Source organism: Heterodontus francisci, chromosome 8, assembly GCF_036365525.1.
Source record: "Heterodontus francisci isolate sHetFra1 chromosome 8, sHetFra1.hap1, whole genome shotgun sequence".
NCBI classification, from domain to species: Eukaryota; Metazoa; Chordata; class Chondrichthyes; order Heterodontiformes; family Heterodontidae; genus Heterodontus; species Heterodontus francisci.
In genome coordinates, this window is record NC_090378.1 from 75,434,815 (window position 1) to 75,450,204 (window position 15,390).

At 43.8% G+C, this 15,390-nt stretch overlaps 1 protein-coding gene across 1 annotated transcript in view; it reads left to right on the forward strand.

The window, feature by feature from the left end:
• The first annotated feature begins 5,427 nt into the window (after positions 1-5,427).
• The window catches only part of LOC137372919 (cytosolic phospholipase A2-like), a 170,760-nt gene continuing 160,797 nt past the window's right edge, over positions 5,428-15,390 (forward strand). The window contains exons 1-2 of the mRNA XM_068037390.1: positions 5,428-5,561; positions 9,742-9,914. Coding sequence (XP_067893491.1) covers positions 9,882-9,914 — 33 coding nt within the window. The 5' untranslated portion in view covers positions 5,428-5,561; positions 9,742-9,881. The remainder of the gene's footprint in view (positions 5,562-9,741; positions 9,915-15,390) is intronic.

Here is a 15,390-nt window from a genome sequence, read left to right on the forward strand (position 1 = left end):
CCATCTATTGGGCCACTCACTCTCTCTGGGCTCCACACCCATTTCACCAGCTGCAGTTGCCTTGCCTGCCTCCATTCCAGTCAGCTCCAGTGCCTCTTCCTCATTGGAGTGAGGATGGCTATGTAGGGTATTCTTCCTCCAGTTCTTGACATTTCCCATGCATTGTGGGCTCTTTTCTTCTGCAAGTACATACATTCCATTGTCAGTGACCCAGCAGAGAGAGGCACGACTCCTATGTTGGTGACAGTCTGACTCTCCAACATATCGCCACAGGCTTACCTCCTGCTTACAGCCAATCAGCACTGGCTGTGCAGGAGTTCCCTCTGCCTGACTGCTGTGCTGCATAGAAAAACTGACATGCATCTGACAGTCAATGCTGATGCCTGGGCAGCTCCATTGATTGATGGGTAATGCCCTTCGCCAATCTCTTATTCACCCTCAGTCACATTTAAGGCTGCAAGCTTGATGTTATGCACTGCACTCACCTTGCCAGAATGCATCAGGTCATTGATCCTTTTTTGGCACTGCAGCCAGGTACAAGGGGCAACCCCACAGCTGCTGACCTCCTCTGCAACCTCCATTCAGGCCTGCTTGATGTGCTGCGTCTGTTTCCTCCTGCCGTCCCGAGGTAACAGGACTTCCCTCTGTTCACTTACAGCCTGGAGGAGTCCCTCCAGAGAGGCATTGTTGAATCTTAGGGTGGCCCTTGACTGACCTCCTGCCATGTCTTCACTTAGTACTGCTGCCAGGGCTCTCTCACTGCTCCCTCCGGGGCTGCTGCATTATCATGTGCTGCTGGCTGGCTTTTAAAGACGGCACCAGCATTTCAGGATCCGGAACTTTACCCCTGCCTGTGATGCCTCATTGGACACCTCCCCCACCTGCCTGACCTAATAGGCTGGCCCTGACAATATCATGCACACAACTCTGCCCCCCACCCTCCCAGGCAACAATGCCACCCGCTTTCAGTCCCAGCAGCGGGACCTGCTTCCTTCAGATAAAATTCAGGCCAATGGGCTGGTCACCTTTTGTGCTGTAAGTTTCTATGATTCTAATTGCTCACTGAGGAGGGAACCAGACAGCAACTGCTCCCCAGTGATGATTTTGAGTAAGAAAGACCTTCCCATGCCTTGGGTTTTTGTTGGCTGCCCAGTGTGGTTTACAGTCCTGATGTGAGCAACAGAGTTTGCAAAGTATAACTCAGGGACATGTCATTGACTTATTAGTTTCTTCATGGATTTATGTACAGTTGCTTGAGGACAGAGTTGTTAGGGACATTTGATCAGCATGTGACAACTGTAGCTTTTCACGAGCTATTTGACTACCTAGTTGGCCAGGACTGTTCTATTTCTCTCTCTCTCTCTTTACCTGACTATTGAATTGTGCTACCTGAATCTGCAGGTTTCCCAATGTGTATGGCACAACATCTGGACTTCTGCTGCATGTCTGAACAGTAATAAAATTGTAATGTATTGTACAATAAGGTCATATGAATTTTGAAAAATGTACTAGAGGCTCAAAGAAGGAAAATATGCAGACCTTGCAGGTGACAGTGTGAGCATGAACAGTGGCCACATGTAGGAGAGGAGTGGGATTCAGATACAATTAAGGCTCAGATCCTCCATGTGAAAACTGACATTGGGTAGCTGCCTTGAATTTAGGTGAGAATGAGTACTATTTAAATTCAGCAACATACAGCAACAACCTTTCCTTGATAATTGAGAAAACTGACGACTTTGTGCCCAACTTTCAGGGCATCATTTTGGCACTTTTTGTCAAATGACTCGATTTCATCCCAGAAACCTTCTCTCTACCAGCATCTAAAATGACACTCCCAGGGAATGGTGAAGAATGAGTCTCCACACTCTGATCATTGACTGCAGCTCTGGCTGCATTGAAATCCCAGAAACCAGCATCCTGTACAACTTTGGTGCTGATCAGCATGATCATTGATTTTCAGTTTCTGGGTAGAAATGGATAAAATTATGGAAGGTGATCCCCAAAACATTAATAAAACTCCCAGCTAATGAAAATGAAACTTGATTTATTCATCCACCATTAACAAATGAAACTGCCAATCAGCAGGTATCTGAATGGGAAAATTCTATATTTGGTCAAGAACAAAGCAGTGCTCAGCCAATACTGCATTGTTAGAAATATTATTAAATTAAGAAATTTATGAAACAAAAATGATGTTGAGGTTTTTGTGATTCTACATGGGAAAATGGTTTGATTGAAACTTGGCCAAATGTGTATAGTGCTACCCAATGGCTTTATGAAGTATTTTGTGCACTTCTGAACAAAATAATAAATGCAATTGTACCACACAGGTTGGCTGAATATCGCCAATATATTTGGAGTGGATTATTTTTGACACACAAAAGTGTAATATCAATCAGGTGGTGAATAGCCATACATACCCATTGATGACAATCTTTCAAAACGTTCTCCTTTGTGCCAACATTTTCTGTTGATTCCAAATATTTAATCTGTGCTTTAAATCCAATCTTTGAAAATAAGAATTATTATTCACGTGAATGATAACTTTTTCCATTCCTGATTGCTATCCAGTAACCTCCTCCTGGAATGTGTATTGCATGAATGTGTGGATGTCAAATGAGGGCAGAAATGGACTTGGCTCCATCTCTAGGCTCCTGCATGAAGAATCGTCACTTAGATCCATCGCCAGATGAGTGAGGGGAGAAACTTTACAAACATGAGAATTTTGACTGTTATTTTCTATTTTTGCACAATGTGCACCCCAGTATCAAGAAACGACTGAAGGCACTGGATACTGCAAAAGCTATGAGCCCTGACAATATTCCGGCAATAGTACTGAAGACCTGTGCTCCAGAACTTGCCGCGCCCCTAGCCAAGCTGTTCCAGTACAGCTACAACACTGGCATCTACCCTGCAATGTGGAAAATTGCCCAGGTATGTCCTGTACACAAAAAGCAGGACAAATCCAACCCGGCCAACTACCGCCCCATTAGCCTACTCTCAATCATCAGTAAAGTGATGGAAGGTGTCATCAACAGCGCCATCAAGCGGCACTTGCTTAGCAACAACCTGCTCAATGATGCTCAGTTTGGGTTCCGCCAGGGCCACTCAGCTCCTGACCTCATTACAGCCTTGGTTCAAACATGGACAAAAGAGCTGAACTCAAGAGGTGAGGTGAGAGTGCCTGCCCTTGACATCAAGGCAGCATTTGACCGAGTATGGCATCAAGGAGCCCTAGCAAAACTGAGGTCAATGGGAAACAGGGGGAAAACCCTCCGCTGGCTGGAGTCATACCGAGCGCAAAGGAAGATGGTTGTGGTTGTTGGTGGTCAATCATCTGAGCTCCAGGACATCACTGCAGGAGTACCTCAGGGTAGTGTCCTAGGCTCAACCATCTTCAGCTGCTTCATCAATCACCTTCCTTCAATCATAAGGTCAGAAGTGGGGATGTTCGCTGATGATTGCACAATGTTCAGCACCATTCGCAACTCCTCAGATACTGAAGCAGCCCGTGTAGAAATGCAGCAAGACCTGGACAATATCCAGGCTTGGGCTGATAAGTGGCAAGTAACATTCGCGCCACACAAGTGCCAGGCAATGACCATCTCCAACAAAAGAGAATCTAACCATCTCCCCTTGACATTCAACGGCATTACCATCGCTGAATCCCCCACTATCAACATCCTAGGGGCTACCATTGACCGAAAACTGAACTGGAGTAGCCATATAAATACCATGGCTACAAGAGCAGGTCAGAGGCTAGGAATCTTGAGGCGAGTAACTCACCTCCTGACTCCCCAAAGCCTGTCCACAATCTAGAAGGCACAAGTCAGGAGTGTGATGGAATATTCTCCAGTTGCCTGGATGGGTGCAGCTCCATGGCGCAGTGGTTAGCACTGCAGCCTCACAGCTCCAGGGACCCAGGTTCGATTCTGGGTACTGCCTGTGTGGAGTTTGCAAGTTCTCCCTGTGTCTGCGTGGGTTTTCCCCGGGTGCTCCGGTTTCCTCCCACAGCCAAAAGACTTGCAGGTGATAGGTAAATTGGCCATTGTAAATTGCCCCTAGTGTAGGTAGGTGATAGGGAATATGGGATTACTGTAGGGTTAGTATAAATGGGTGGTTGTTGGTCGGCACAGACTCGGTGGGCCGAAGGCCCTGTTTCAGTGCTGTATCTCTAAAGAAAAATAAATAAATAAATAACAACACTCAAGAAGCTCGACACCATCCAGGACAAAGCAGCCCACTTGATTGGCACCCCATCTACAAACATTCACTCCCTTCACCACCGACGCAAAGTGGCAGCAGTGTGTACCATCTACAAGATGCACTGCAGCAATGCACCAAGGCTCCTTCGACAGCACCTTCCAAACCCGCGACCTCTACCAACTAGAAGGACAAGGGCAGCAAATACATGGGAACACCAGCACCTGCAAGTTCCCCTCCAAGTCACACACCATCCTGACTTGGAACTATATCGCCGTTCCTTCACTGCCACTGGGTCAAAATCCTGGACCTCCCTTCCTAACAACACTGTGGGTGTACCTACCCCACATGGACTGCAGCGGTTCAAGAAGGCAGCTCACCACCACCTTCTCAAGGGCAATTAGGGATGGGCAATGAATGCTGGCCTGGCCAGCGACACCCACATCCCGTGAATGAATAAAAAAAAACACACCGAATTCAACAGCTCTGAGATTGTATCAGAGAGTATATATCACCACCTAAATAACTCAACATTAGTCATTGTGGTTATAAGCAAGACACATGACACATCTCAGTAATTCACCGTTAAATAAACCTCATTCTGAGTTAAACCACCATTGGTTTAATAAGTTGTGTATTCAGTATTATTCATGGTTTACTTTTTCATAATCCAGCAACGCCCCTGATGTGTCCTCTACAGAAGTAGTAATATTGTCTAAAGCATACCCAGTGATAATTCTGATGCTACTCATGCATGTTATTATACGTGGGTACATCAATATGGATCTGGGTAAGAATATGGATTGAAATAAGGATCTGGCTATTAGCTTGAGTCGGATTATGCAGAATGTATACAGATAAATTTAAGCATGAGAGATGGTTCTGACCGGAATAGCGTGACAGTAAAATGTTAGAGTGGTACACTTACAGGAAGTGCATGCTATTAGCAAAACTTGAACAATATAGAACAATCTCCCAAAAATCGAAGTATTTCATGTCATAGAGTTACTGAACATGCAATGTACACCTTAAAGCACAAGTGTGTACGAGAATGAATAACCCACCCCCCAACACACACCAAAAAAATCAATAAATAATCGAATACAGTAGTGCAAAGCTTTTTTTTAGGCTGAAAGCCTTTCAGCAGAGGACAGAAATTGTAGCTCTGCTCTTGAACAGTAGTTCAGTGTGTGGCAGGCTTTCATTGCTGCCTGCTCTGCTTGGTATGTGTGGAAGCGCCGCCTTCCAGTGGGCTGTGTAATATCCGCCTGAGTTCTTATCTCTATTTTGCTCTTTTTTAAACGCTCGGAATTGCCAGAGGAGGGGGGAAAAGTCAATGGAAGCAGCCATCGTTAGAGGTAAAATAAACCCTCATTACTTACTCCATAGCTTGTGTTGTTGGGAGAGTCACAGTGTAATAAGGAAGAAAGCCTTAGTTGGTTTTGTTTCAAAGTTTGCTTTACTAGTTAAGGAGAGAAAGAGATGGGAAAGGCAATCGCTTTCTGGAAGCGACAGGTTGAGTCTGGATTGGACATCCGATTCAGAGAATCCCTACAATTCACTTTGGACCTCTTGAGAGAGAAGGACGGCCGTAAACCAAGTTTGCACAGAGTGCCGGACCTGCGCCTTTCAGTTCGGAGTCTGCCTCTTCCAGGGAGGAATTGCCGCCCTCCTTCGTGTGACTTGTTCCGCTGCAGCTAAATGTCTTTCACTTCATTTCTGACTGTGTTGCTGCACTTGGGGAATGGGAGTTATTGTGTACGAAATGTGGAAGAGTTTCAAGACCAAAAGATGGGGAAACGGAGATCTGAATTTGTACCAAAAACAATAAAAAAGTACCTCGGAAATATTTAAGTTTCTCATCCAATTTAAGGTGTTTTATGTGCCGCGGTTCATCAAGAAGAAATGGGCAGAGTTTTGCATGCAGTGAAAGTTTTCCAGAAACTCGAGAGCAGAATGAAAGCATTATTTAATTAGGACTTAATATTACAAATTCAATTGGTTGCTCCACACACTCTCAATTACCAATCAGAAACTCCATTCCATGTGTGAATCTAAAGGCTTATTGATAATCAATGAAAACCAGTATTAAATGTCGCTGTTAATGGCAGTACATTCTCATTTTACAATAACTCTTTAAAGGGTAACTAGATGCTGCCACGTATTCTAAATCATACAACCTAGACTACTGTGGAAGGTGTTTTTTCCTACCAACAATGGATTTTGCTATAGCTTCTCCTCCTCCATGCTAGGTAATAGCAGGACTTGCGTTCTGTAGTCATCCAGCAATTTTGTTCCTGACCCCAGCATAAATAATTTTGGGTAGGGCAAGGTGCTGTGAAATAATATATAGCCTAACACTAGAGAATGAGCCGTCCACAGTGATGCCATTGTAGCCAGAGTGTATTTGCCCTTTTCCCATGCATGACTGAATGGAGGTCTTTTAAAATTATGAAGGCAATTGACAAACTAGATGTAGAGAAGATCTTTCCACTTGTTGGGGAGATAAAAACTAGGGGCCATAAATATAAGATAGACACACAAAAAAAATAGGGAATTCAGGAGAAACTTCTTTCTCCAGACAGTTAGAATATGGACCTCGCTATCACATGGAGTAGTTGAGTAAAATAGCACAGATTCATTTAAGGGGAAGCTATGAGGGACAAAGGAATGGAAGGAGATGCTGATCGGGTTAGGTGAAGTAGGGTGGGAGGAGATTTCTGTGGAGCATAAACTTGAGCATAGCCTGTTTCTATGATGTAAATTCTATGGCTGGAATTTTGCCAGCCCCTTGGCGATGGTCTGGAAGGTGAGAAGAGTAGCAAAATGGCATGGGAAGGCGGGGGGCGGGGGGGCCTGCCAGATGTCTTCCTGCTGCCGTGGCATTTTGTCAGTGGCAGGAAAGCTGGCAGACGTGTGGCCCGCCAGGAGCCTAATTGAGCCAACCAAGTGGCTGATTAAGGGTCTCTTCCCACCTCTGCAGGCATTTTGCCAGCACCTGAGGTGGGGGGCACTGCTGCGTGGGAGGCTCTCCAGTGCAAGCTGGCAGCCTCCAAGCAGGGTCCTGGGGGGTGCCCTCCTTTTTGGGCAATGGCAACTCCCGTGACAACAGCGCTTCAATCCACACCCACACCCACTGATCGCTGGGGCCTGCCTGCTTCACTCAGGTGTCCCCAGACTCCACACACCCGTATTTGAGTGCACATGACTGTCAATGTGCCCTGATCCTGCAGGTGCACCCCAACAATAGCCACTTCTAGTAGTGGCGCTGCTGAGTTGCCAGCCCTCTGACTGGGCGAGCAGCTCTTGGGGGCTGGCTGCGGTCTTTAATAGGGATGGCAGCCACAGCAATGGCCACTTAATTGGCCACCACCAGGAAATTGCCTCTCTGGGTCCCGCCACTGGTCTAAGGGAGGTTGCCTCCTACTGTCGGCCCCAGCGGCAGGACCTCAGCTGTCCTGGTAAAATTCAGTCCTATGTAACTAGATGAATCCAAACATTATTAAAGGTTAGGGTAAGTATTGATTGAAGTGATTCAATGCTGCATTGGATATAATAGTTCTACTGTGCTGAGGCCAGGATAAAATGTTGTCTGAAAGGCAGACATCCAGGGTGAACAATAGAGACATAGGTACGTATTGTGGACCACTTGATTGTTTTGGGCAGTTAGGGGGAATCATTTATGAAGAAACATCCCTTAAGTAAGTAGTTGGAATTGAATCCTCAATGGGGTAGATTGTGCGTTGCATGTGGACGGGCTTGATAAATCAAATTGACTTTTCCTCTCCTATGTTTTCATATGTTCTTAACTGCAAAACCCCAGATTATTAACATAAGATTGTAAAAATATTCTCAGCGATTGCTTTTATGTGTCAGAAGCTTCTGTTTGGGTACTTTGGGACTTTTGATCTAATTTTCTGATTTTGTTAGTTGGTTAAAAAAACAAGGGTGAAGAGTTGTTCAAGTCAAACGTAACAAAAATTCATAGGTATTCTCCTTAAATTCTGTAATTACTGGTGTTACTGAGTAAGTATTGCTTTCAGATCTTTCAAGTGCGCTTTTAAAATGTAAAGCATGTAAAATCACTGGTGACACACTCCCACAACCCAAGGTTTTCCTTTGGGAAAAACTGCAGCTTTAGGTGAAGTGGATATGATGTTGGCAGCCCTTTGCTCTCATACCTATTGATTCATGATTGATTCATGGTCTTCATGTTGCTCATAATGGTGAATATCTCACAAAATTCAGCACACTGAACAGATTTCCACCATTTGACAAAAGCACAAGTTGCTATGAAATTGGACTGATTGTGTAACAGACTTGCATGGCAATATGATTTAGTAAAGCTGATTTGCTTGGGCAGCTGGGTGGAATGCAAGGCTTGCATGAGGGTCACTATAATTATTTCAATAATCCCAAGATTTTACAAACTGCTAATCTGGACTTGTTTCGAGATGCCCAATTCCATTCTGTAAGGGACAATCCAATGTTAATCTATTGACCACACAAATTACCAGTTATGATCCCCAATTTCCTGGGCATGTCTACCTTCCAACACTAACAAAGGAAATGTAACGCATGCTGTTGCCACCAAACCACTGGGAATTTTTTCCACAACCTTACTGGGACCAAGAGAGAGAATTACGACATGCTGATTGTTGGATGGCCTCTTATTTATAATTCATATAATGTATTTTTTGGTGGGAGACCAACGGCAACAGTACACAAACAGAAATCTTTGGGGGGGGGGGAGGGGGGAGGGGGTGGTGCGGTGTGTGTGTGTATATAATTGGGCAACATTTCGGTATTCATAAATTACATGCTAATAGTTGTACAATGCATTTGGTTTGTATTTTGTGTTACTCCTGATATTAATAAACATGTTCCTTTTGAAAGCAGACCAAACTTCATTTTAAAAAAAAGATTTCAGTAGATTGTTGCTACCTCTGTCTACTTGTCCTCTGTGACTGCAGCATACAGCACACCAAAAATAAGTTTGTCCTTTTTTAATATTTGCTGTTGAAGGGTCAACTGTAAATGAAGAGAAGATGGCAGATAATGCAGAAATATAAATTGCAACACTACATCAAGCTAAACTGTCAAAGTACGTGTTGGAGACAGGTGTGGTGGAGGAGAGGTTGGGGTTACAGGTTCAACTGGAAAAAGGCAAATTTGTGACTGATGTCTGGAGGTTTTTCACACTGAGTGAAAATGAAATGGACTATGAAATGGACCTCCTAACAGGCTGGTGGAGGCAAAAGCAACAGCTAAATACTCAAATGGAGGGAACTGTAAGTTCTTTCTGCATGGTGAACTTCCCTGGGCTATCTCACCCACATCTAGTGAATGGTTATGGTAGATCAGTTTTAGTGTTGATAGAAATAAAAACAAGAAATGCTGGAACCACTCAGTAGGTCTGGCAGCATCTGTGGAAAGAGAAGCAGAGTTAACGTTTTGGGTAAGTGACCCTTCTTCGGAACAGTGTTGATAGAATTGTTATTTGAATGGATACAAACAGTTGCTTTTTTTGTTTTTCAGGAATGAAAACAGATGTTTGCTGAAGGCTTCTTAATTTTTCATCTGCAAAGAGGAAACTTCAAGTTTTGTTCAATCAGTGTCACTTGAACCAATAAACTCATTGTAAGGTACACCAAGATTCTGTTCAGCTGTAATTGAGAATGGCTTCTATAGACCCGTACCAACACATAATAGTAAGTACAACACACCACTGTTAATACAACCTGATAACTTAAATAGATTGTCCTTTACTAATTGCAGTGTATTTTTAAATGTTGTGCTTGTTCATGCTGGGAATGGAACACTTCATATTTCAAGTACCCAATGTCAACAGCAAGTACTCCTAGATCAGGTTCAACTGCCACTGCAGAGTAAAGTTCCCTGTTCTCTGTCCTACCAGTGTTCTTCAGCCCCAATCATAGAACACTTTCTACTGAACATTTTTTTTCATTTGGGCCTATCATTTTCTCCTAGGAAGTAGGAAAGCTCCTATAGCACAAAAAGAACTGGATTGAAATGATCCAAATTCATTTTATTGGGGCTCTTGCAGTCAATCACTTTGGGACTAGATTTGGACTCTGGTCACAGAAGTGAATAACCAAGGGTCTAACCCACTGCACCATTCTTGTAGTGCTAGTGCACCTCTGATGACTTGTGGTAACCCAGCTTAACCTGTGCCTGGATATTATGTGCCATGTAATCGCTGGGAGTGACGTCAATACATATACAGCATTCTAGGGACGGTAAATATCTCTTCTAGTTTGGCTGCAAACATACTCAGCTGGTGTTCCTGTGAACCATAAAATTACATAGAATCTACTATACAGGAACAGGTCATTTTGGCCAAATTGTCTTTGCCATTGGTTATGTTCCAAATGTACCTACTCCCACTCTACCTATTGATGCTGTTATCAACTACTGTTTTTAATAAAAAAACAGTAGAGGTGCAATTTCATTACTGGGTGTGTTCTATAGGCCACCACATAGTGGGAACAATATAGAGGCATAAATTTGGAAGGAAATTAGAGAGGTGCAAAAACTACAGAGTTGTGATAATGGGAGACATTATCTAATATAGGCTGGGATAGTAATAGTGTAAAGGGAAGAGTTTCTGAAATAAAAACAAAATGCTGGAGATACTCAGCAGGTCAGGCAGCATCTGTGGAGAGAGAAGCAGAGTTAACGTTTCAGGTCTGTAACCTTTCATGAGAACAAAGAGTTTCTGAATGAAGTGTGCTCGAGAATTTTCTTGATTAGTATGTTTCTGGCCCAACATGGGAAGAGGTATTGCTGGATCTGTGCTGGGGAATGAAGTGGATCAAATGTCAATAGGGGAGCATTTAGGAACAGTGATCATAGTATCGTAATGTTTAGGTTAGCTGTGGAAAAGGACAAGGAGCAACCTAGAATAAAAATGCTTAATTGGAGGAAGGCCAATTTCAGTGGGATGAGAACAGATCTGTTCCAGGTAAAATGGAATCGGCTACTGGCAGGCAAAACTGTAGGGTACAAAGTGCTTCCTTTAAAGAGGAGATGGGTCAGGTACAGTTGAGGTACAGTTCAATGAGGGGGAAAGGTAGGGCAACCAAAGCCAGAGTTCCCTGTATCACAAAAGAGATAAAGAGTAAGATGAAGCAGAAAAAGGGTACGTATGATAGATGCCAGATTGGTAATACTGGTGAAAGCCAGGCTGAATACAGAAAGTTCAGTTAGGGAAGTGAAAAGAAAATGAGAGGCAAGGAGACAGTATGAGAAGAGACTGGAAGCTAACATAAAAGGGAATTCAAAAGTCTTCTATAGGCATATAAATAGTAAAAGGGTAGTAAGAGGAGGGGTGGGGACAATTGGGGATCTATGCATGGAGTTAGAGAGCATGGCTAAGGTACTAAATGAGTACTTTGTATCGGTCTTTACTAAGGAAGAAGATGCTGTGAAGTCATAGTGGAAGAGGAAGTAGTTCAGATACTGGATGAGTTAACAATTGATAAAGAGGAGGTATTAGAAAAGCTGGCTGTATTTAATGTTGGTAAGTCATCAGGACTGGATGAGATGCACCCAAGGACACTGAGGGAAATAAAGGTGGAAATTGCACAGGCACTAGCCAGAATCTTCCAATCTTCTTTACATTAGGGGGTGGTGCCAGAGGACTCCAGAATTGAAAATGTTGCACCCTTGTACAAAAAAGGGTGTATGGAAAAACCCAGCAACTACAGGCCAGACAGTTTAACCTCAGTGGTGGGAAAGCTTCTAGAAATGATAATCTGGGACAAAATTAACAGTTACTTGGATAAATATGGATTAACTAAGGAAAGACAGCATGGATTGCAAAAGGCAAACCATGTTCATCTAATTTGATTTGAGTTTTTTGATGAAGTGACAGGGATGGTTGATGAGGTTAATGTGGTGTACATGGACTTCCAAAAGGCATTTGATAAATGCCACTTAATAGAATAAAAGGAATAGTGGCGGCATGGATACGAAGTTGGCTGCGTGACAGGAAACAGTGAGTAGCAGTGAATAGTTGTTTTTTGGACAGGAGGAAGGTATAAGTGGTGTTTCCCATGGGGTCAGTACTAGGACTGCTGCTTTTCTTGATATATATTAATGTCCTAAACTTGGGAGTGTACAGGGCACAATTTCAAAATTTGCAGATAATACAAAACTTGTAAATATTGTCAACAGTGAGTTGGATAGTGATAGACTTCAAGACGACATAGACAGGCTGGTGGAATGGGTGGACATGCAGCAGATGAAATTTAATGTAGAAAAGTATGAAGTGTTAGATTTTGGGAGGAAGAAGGAGGAGAGGCAATATAAAATGATGGATACAATTCTAAAGTGGGTGCAGGAACAGAGAAACCTGAGAGTATATGTGCACAAATCATTGAAGGTGGCAGGGCAGACTGAGAAAGTGCTTGAATAGGCATATGGGATCATGGGCTTTATAAAAGAGACCTAGTGTACAAAAGAAAGGGAGGTTATGATGAACCTTTATAAAATGCTGGTTCAGACTCACCTGCAGTATTGTCCGATTCTGGACACTGCACTTTAGGACATACATATCAATAAACAATTTAGGAGTAGGAGGAGGTCACTTGGCTCCTCGAGCCTGCTCTGCCATTCAATAAGATCATAGCTGATCTGATTGTAACCGCGACTCCACATTCCCACCTATCCCTGATAACCTTTCACCCCCTTGCTTATCAAGAATCTATCTACCTCTGCCTTAAAAATATTCAAACACTCTCCTTCCACTGCCTTTTGAGGAAGAGAGTTCCAAAGACTCACCACCCTCTGAGAGAAAAAAATTCTCCTTATCTCTGTCTTAAATGGGCGACCCTTTATTTTTAAATAGTTCTAGATTCTCGCACAAGGGGAAATATCCTTTCCACATCCACCCTGTCAAGACCCCTCAGGATCTTATATGTTTCAATCAAGTCGCCTCTTGCTCTTCTAAACACCAGTGGATACAAACCTAGCCTGTCCAACCTTTCCTCATAAGACAACGCGCCCATTCCAGGTATTAGTCTAGTAAACCATCTCTGAACTGCTTCCAATGCATTTACATCCTTCCTTAAGTAAGGAGACCAATACTGTACACAATACTCCAGATGTGGTCTCACCAACGCCCTGTATAACTGAAGCATAACTTCCCTACTTTCGTATTCAATTCCCCTCTCAATAAACAATAACATTCCATTAGCTTTCCTAATTACATGCTGAACTTGCATACTAACCTTTTGCAATTCATGCACTAGGACACCCAGATCCCTCTGCATCTCAAAGCTCCGCTATCTCTCACCACTGAGATCATATGCTTTTTTATTCTTCTTGCCAAAGTGGACAATTTCCCACGTTAAACTCTATTTGCCAGATCTTTGTCCACTCACTTAACCTATCTATATCCCTTTGTAGCCTCCTTATGTCCTCTTCATGACTTTCTTTCCTATCTATCTTTGTGTCATCAGCAAATTTAGCAACTATATCTTCGGTCCCTTTATCCAAGTCCTTTATATAATTTAAAAAGTTGAGGCCCCAGTACTGATCCCTGTGGCACACCACTCGTTACATCTTGCCAACCAGAAAATGACCCATTTATGCCTACTCACTGTTTCACGTTAGCTAGCCAATCTTCTATCCATCCCAATATGTTACCCCCTACACCATGAGCTTTTATTGTGTGCAATAACCTTATCAAATGCCTTCTGGAAATCCAAGTATAGTACATCCCCTTCATCCACAGCATGTTACTTCTTCAAAGAACTCCAATAAATTGGTTAAGCATGATTTCCCTTTCACAAAACCAGGTTGGCTCAGCCTGATTACCTTGAATTTTTCCAAATGCCCTGCTATAACTTCTTTAGTAAAAGCTTATTGTGATATTGTCACTGGACTAGTAAACTGGGGATCCAGGTATTACTCTGGGGACATGGGTTCGAATCCCACCACAGCAGAGGGTGGAATTTGAATTCTATTAATAAAAAGTCTGGAATTAAAAAGCTAGTCTAATGATGGCCATGAAACCATTGTTGATTGTTGTAAAAACCCATTTGGTTCACTAATGTCCTTTAGGGAAGGAAATCTGCTGCCCTTACCTGGGCTGGCCTACATGTGACTCCAGACCTACAGCAATTTGGTTGACTCATAAATGCCCTCTGAAATGGCCTAGCAAGCCACTCAGTTGTATCTAACTGCTATGAAGTCAATTTAAAAAAGAGGAATGAAACCGGACGGACCACCCGGCATCGACCTAGGCACCGGAAATGACCTCAGCAAACCCAGCCCTGTGGACTCTGCAAGTAAGTCCTCCTTACTAACATCTGGGGGCTTGTGCCAAAGTTGGGAGAGCTGTCCCACAGACTAGTCAAGCAACAGCCTGACATAGTCATACTCACGGAATCATACCTTACAGACAATGTCCCTGGGTATGTCCTGTCCCACCAGCAGGACAGACACAGCCGAGGTGGCAGCACAGTGGTATACAGTCGGGAGAGAGTTGCCCTGGGAGTCCTCAACATCGACTCCAGACCCCATGAAGTCTCATGGCATCAGGTCAAACATGCCCAAGGAAACCTCCTACTGATTACCACCTACCGCCCTCCCTCAGCTGATGAGTCAGTACTCCTCCATTTTGAACACAACTTGGAGGAAGCACTGAGGGTGGCAAGGGCACAGAACGTACTCTGGGTAGGGGACTTCAATGTCCATCACCAAGAGTGGCTCGGTAGCGCCACCAATGACCGAGCTGGCTGAGTCCTAAAGGACATAGCTGCTGGACTGGGTCTGCGGCAGGTGGTGAGGGAACCAACAAGAGACAAAACATACTTGACCTCGTCCTCACCAGTCTGCCTGCCGCAGTTGCATCTGTCCATGACAGTATTGGTAGGAGTGACCACCGCACAGTCCTTGTGGAGACGAAGTCCCGCCTTCACATTGAGGATACCGTCCATCGTGTTGTGTGGCACTATCACTGTGCTAAATGGGAAAGATTTCGAACAGATCTAGCAATGGAAAACTGGGCATCCATGAGGCGCTGTGGGCCATCAGCAGCAGCAGAATTGTACTCAACCACAATCTGTGACCTCATGGTCTGGCATGTCCCCCACTCTACATTACCATCGAGCCAGCAGACCAACCCTGGTTCAATGAAGAGTGCAGGAGGGCATGCCA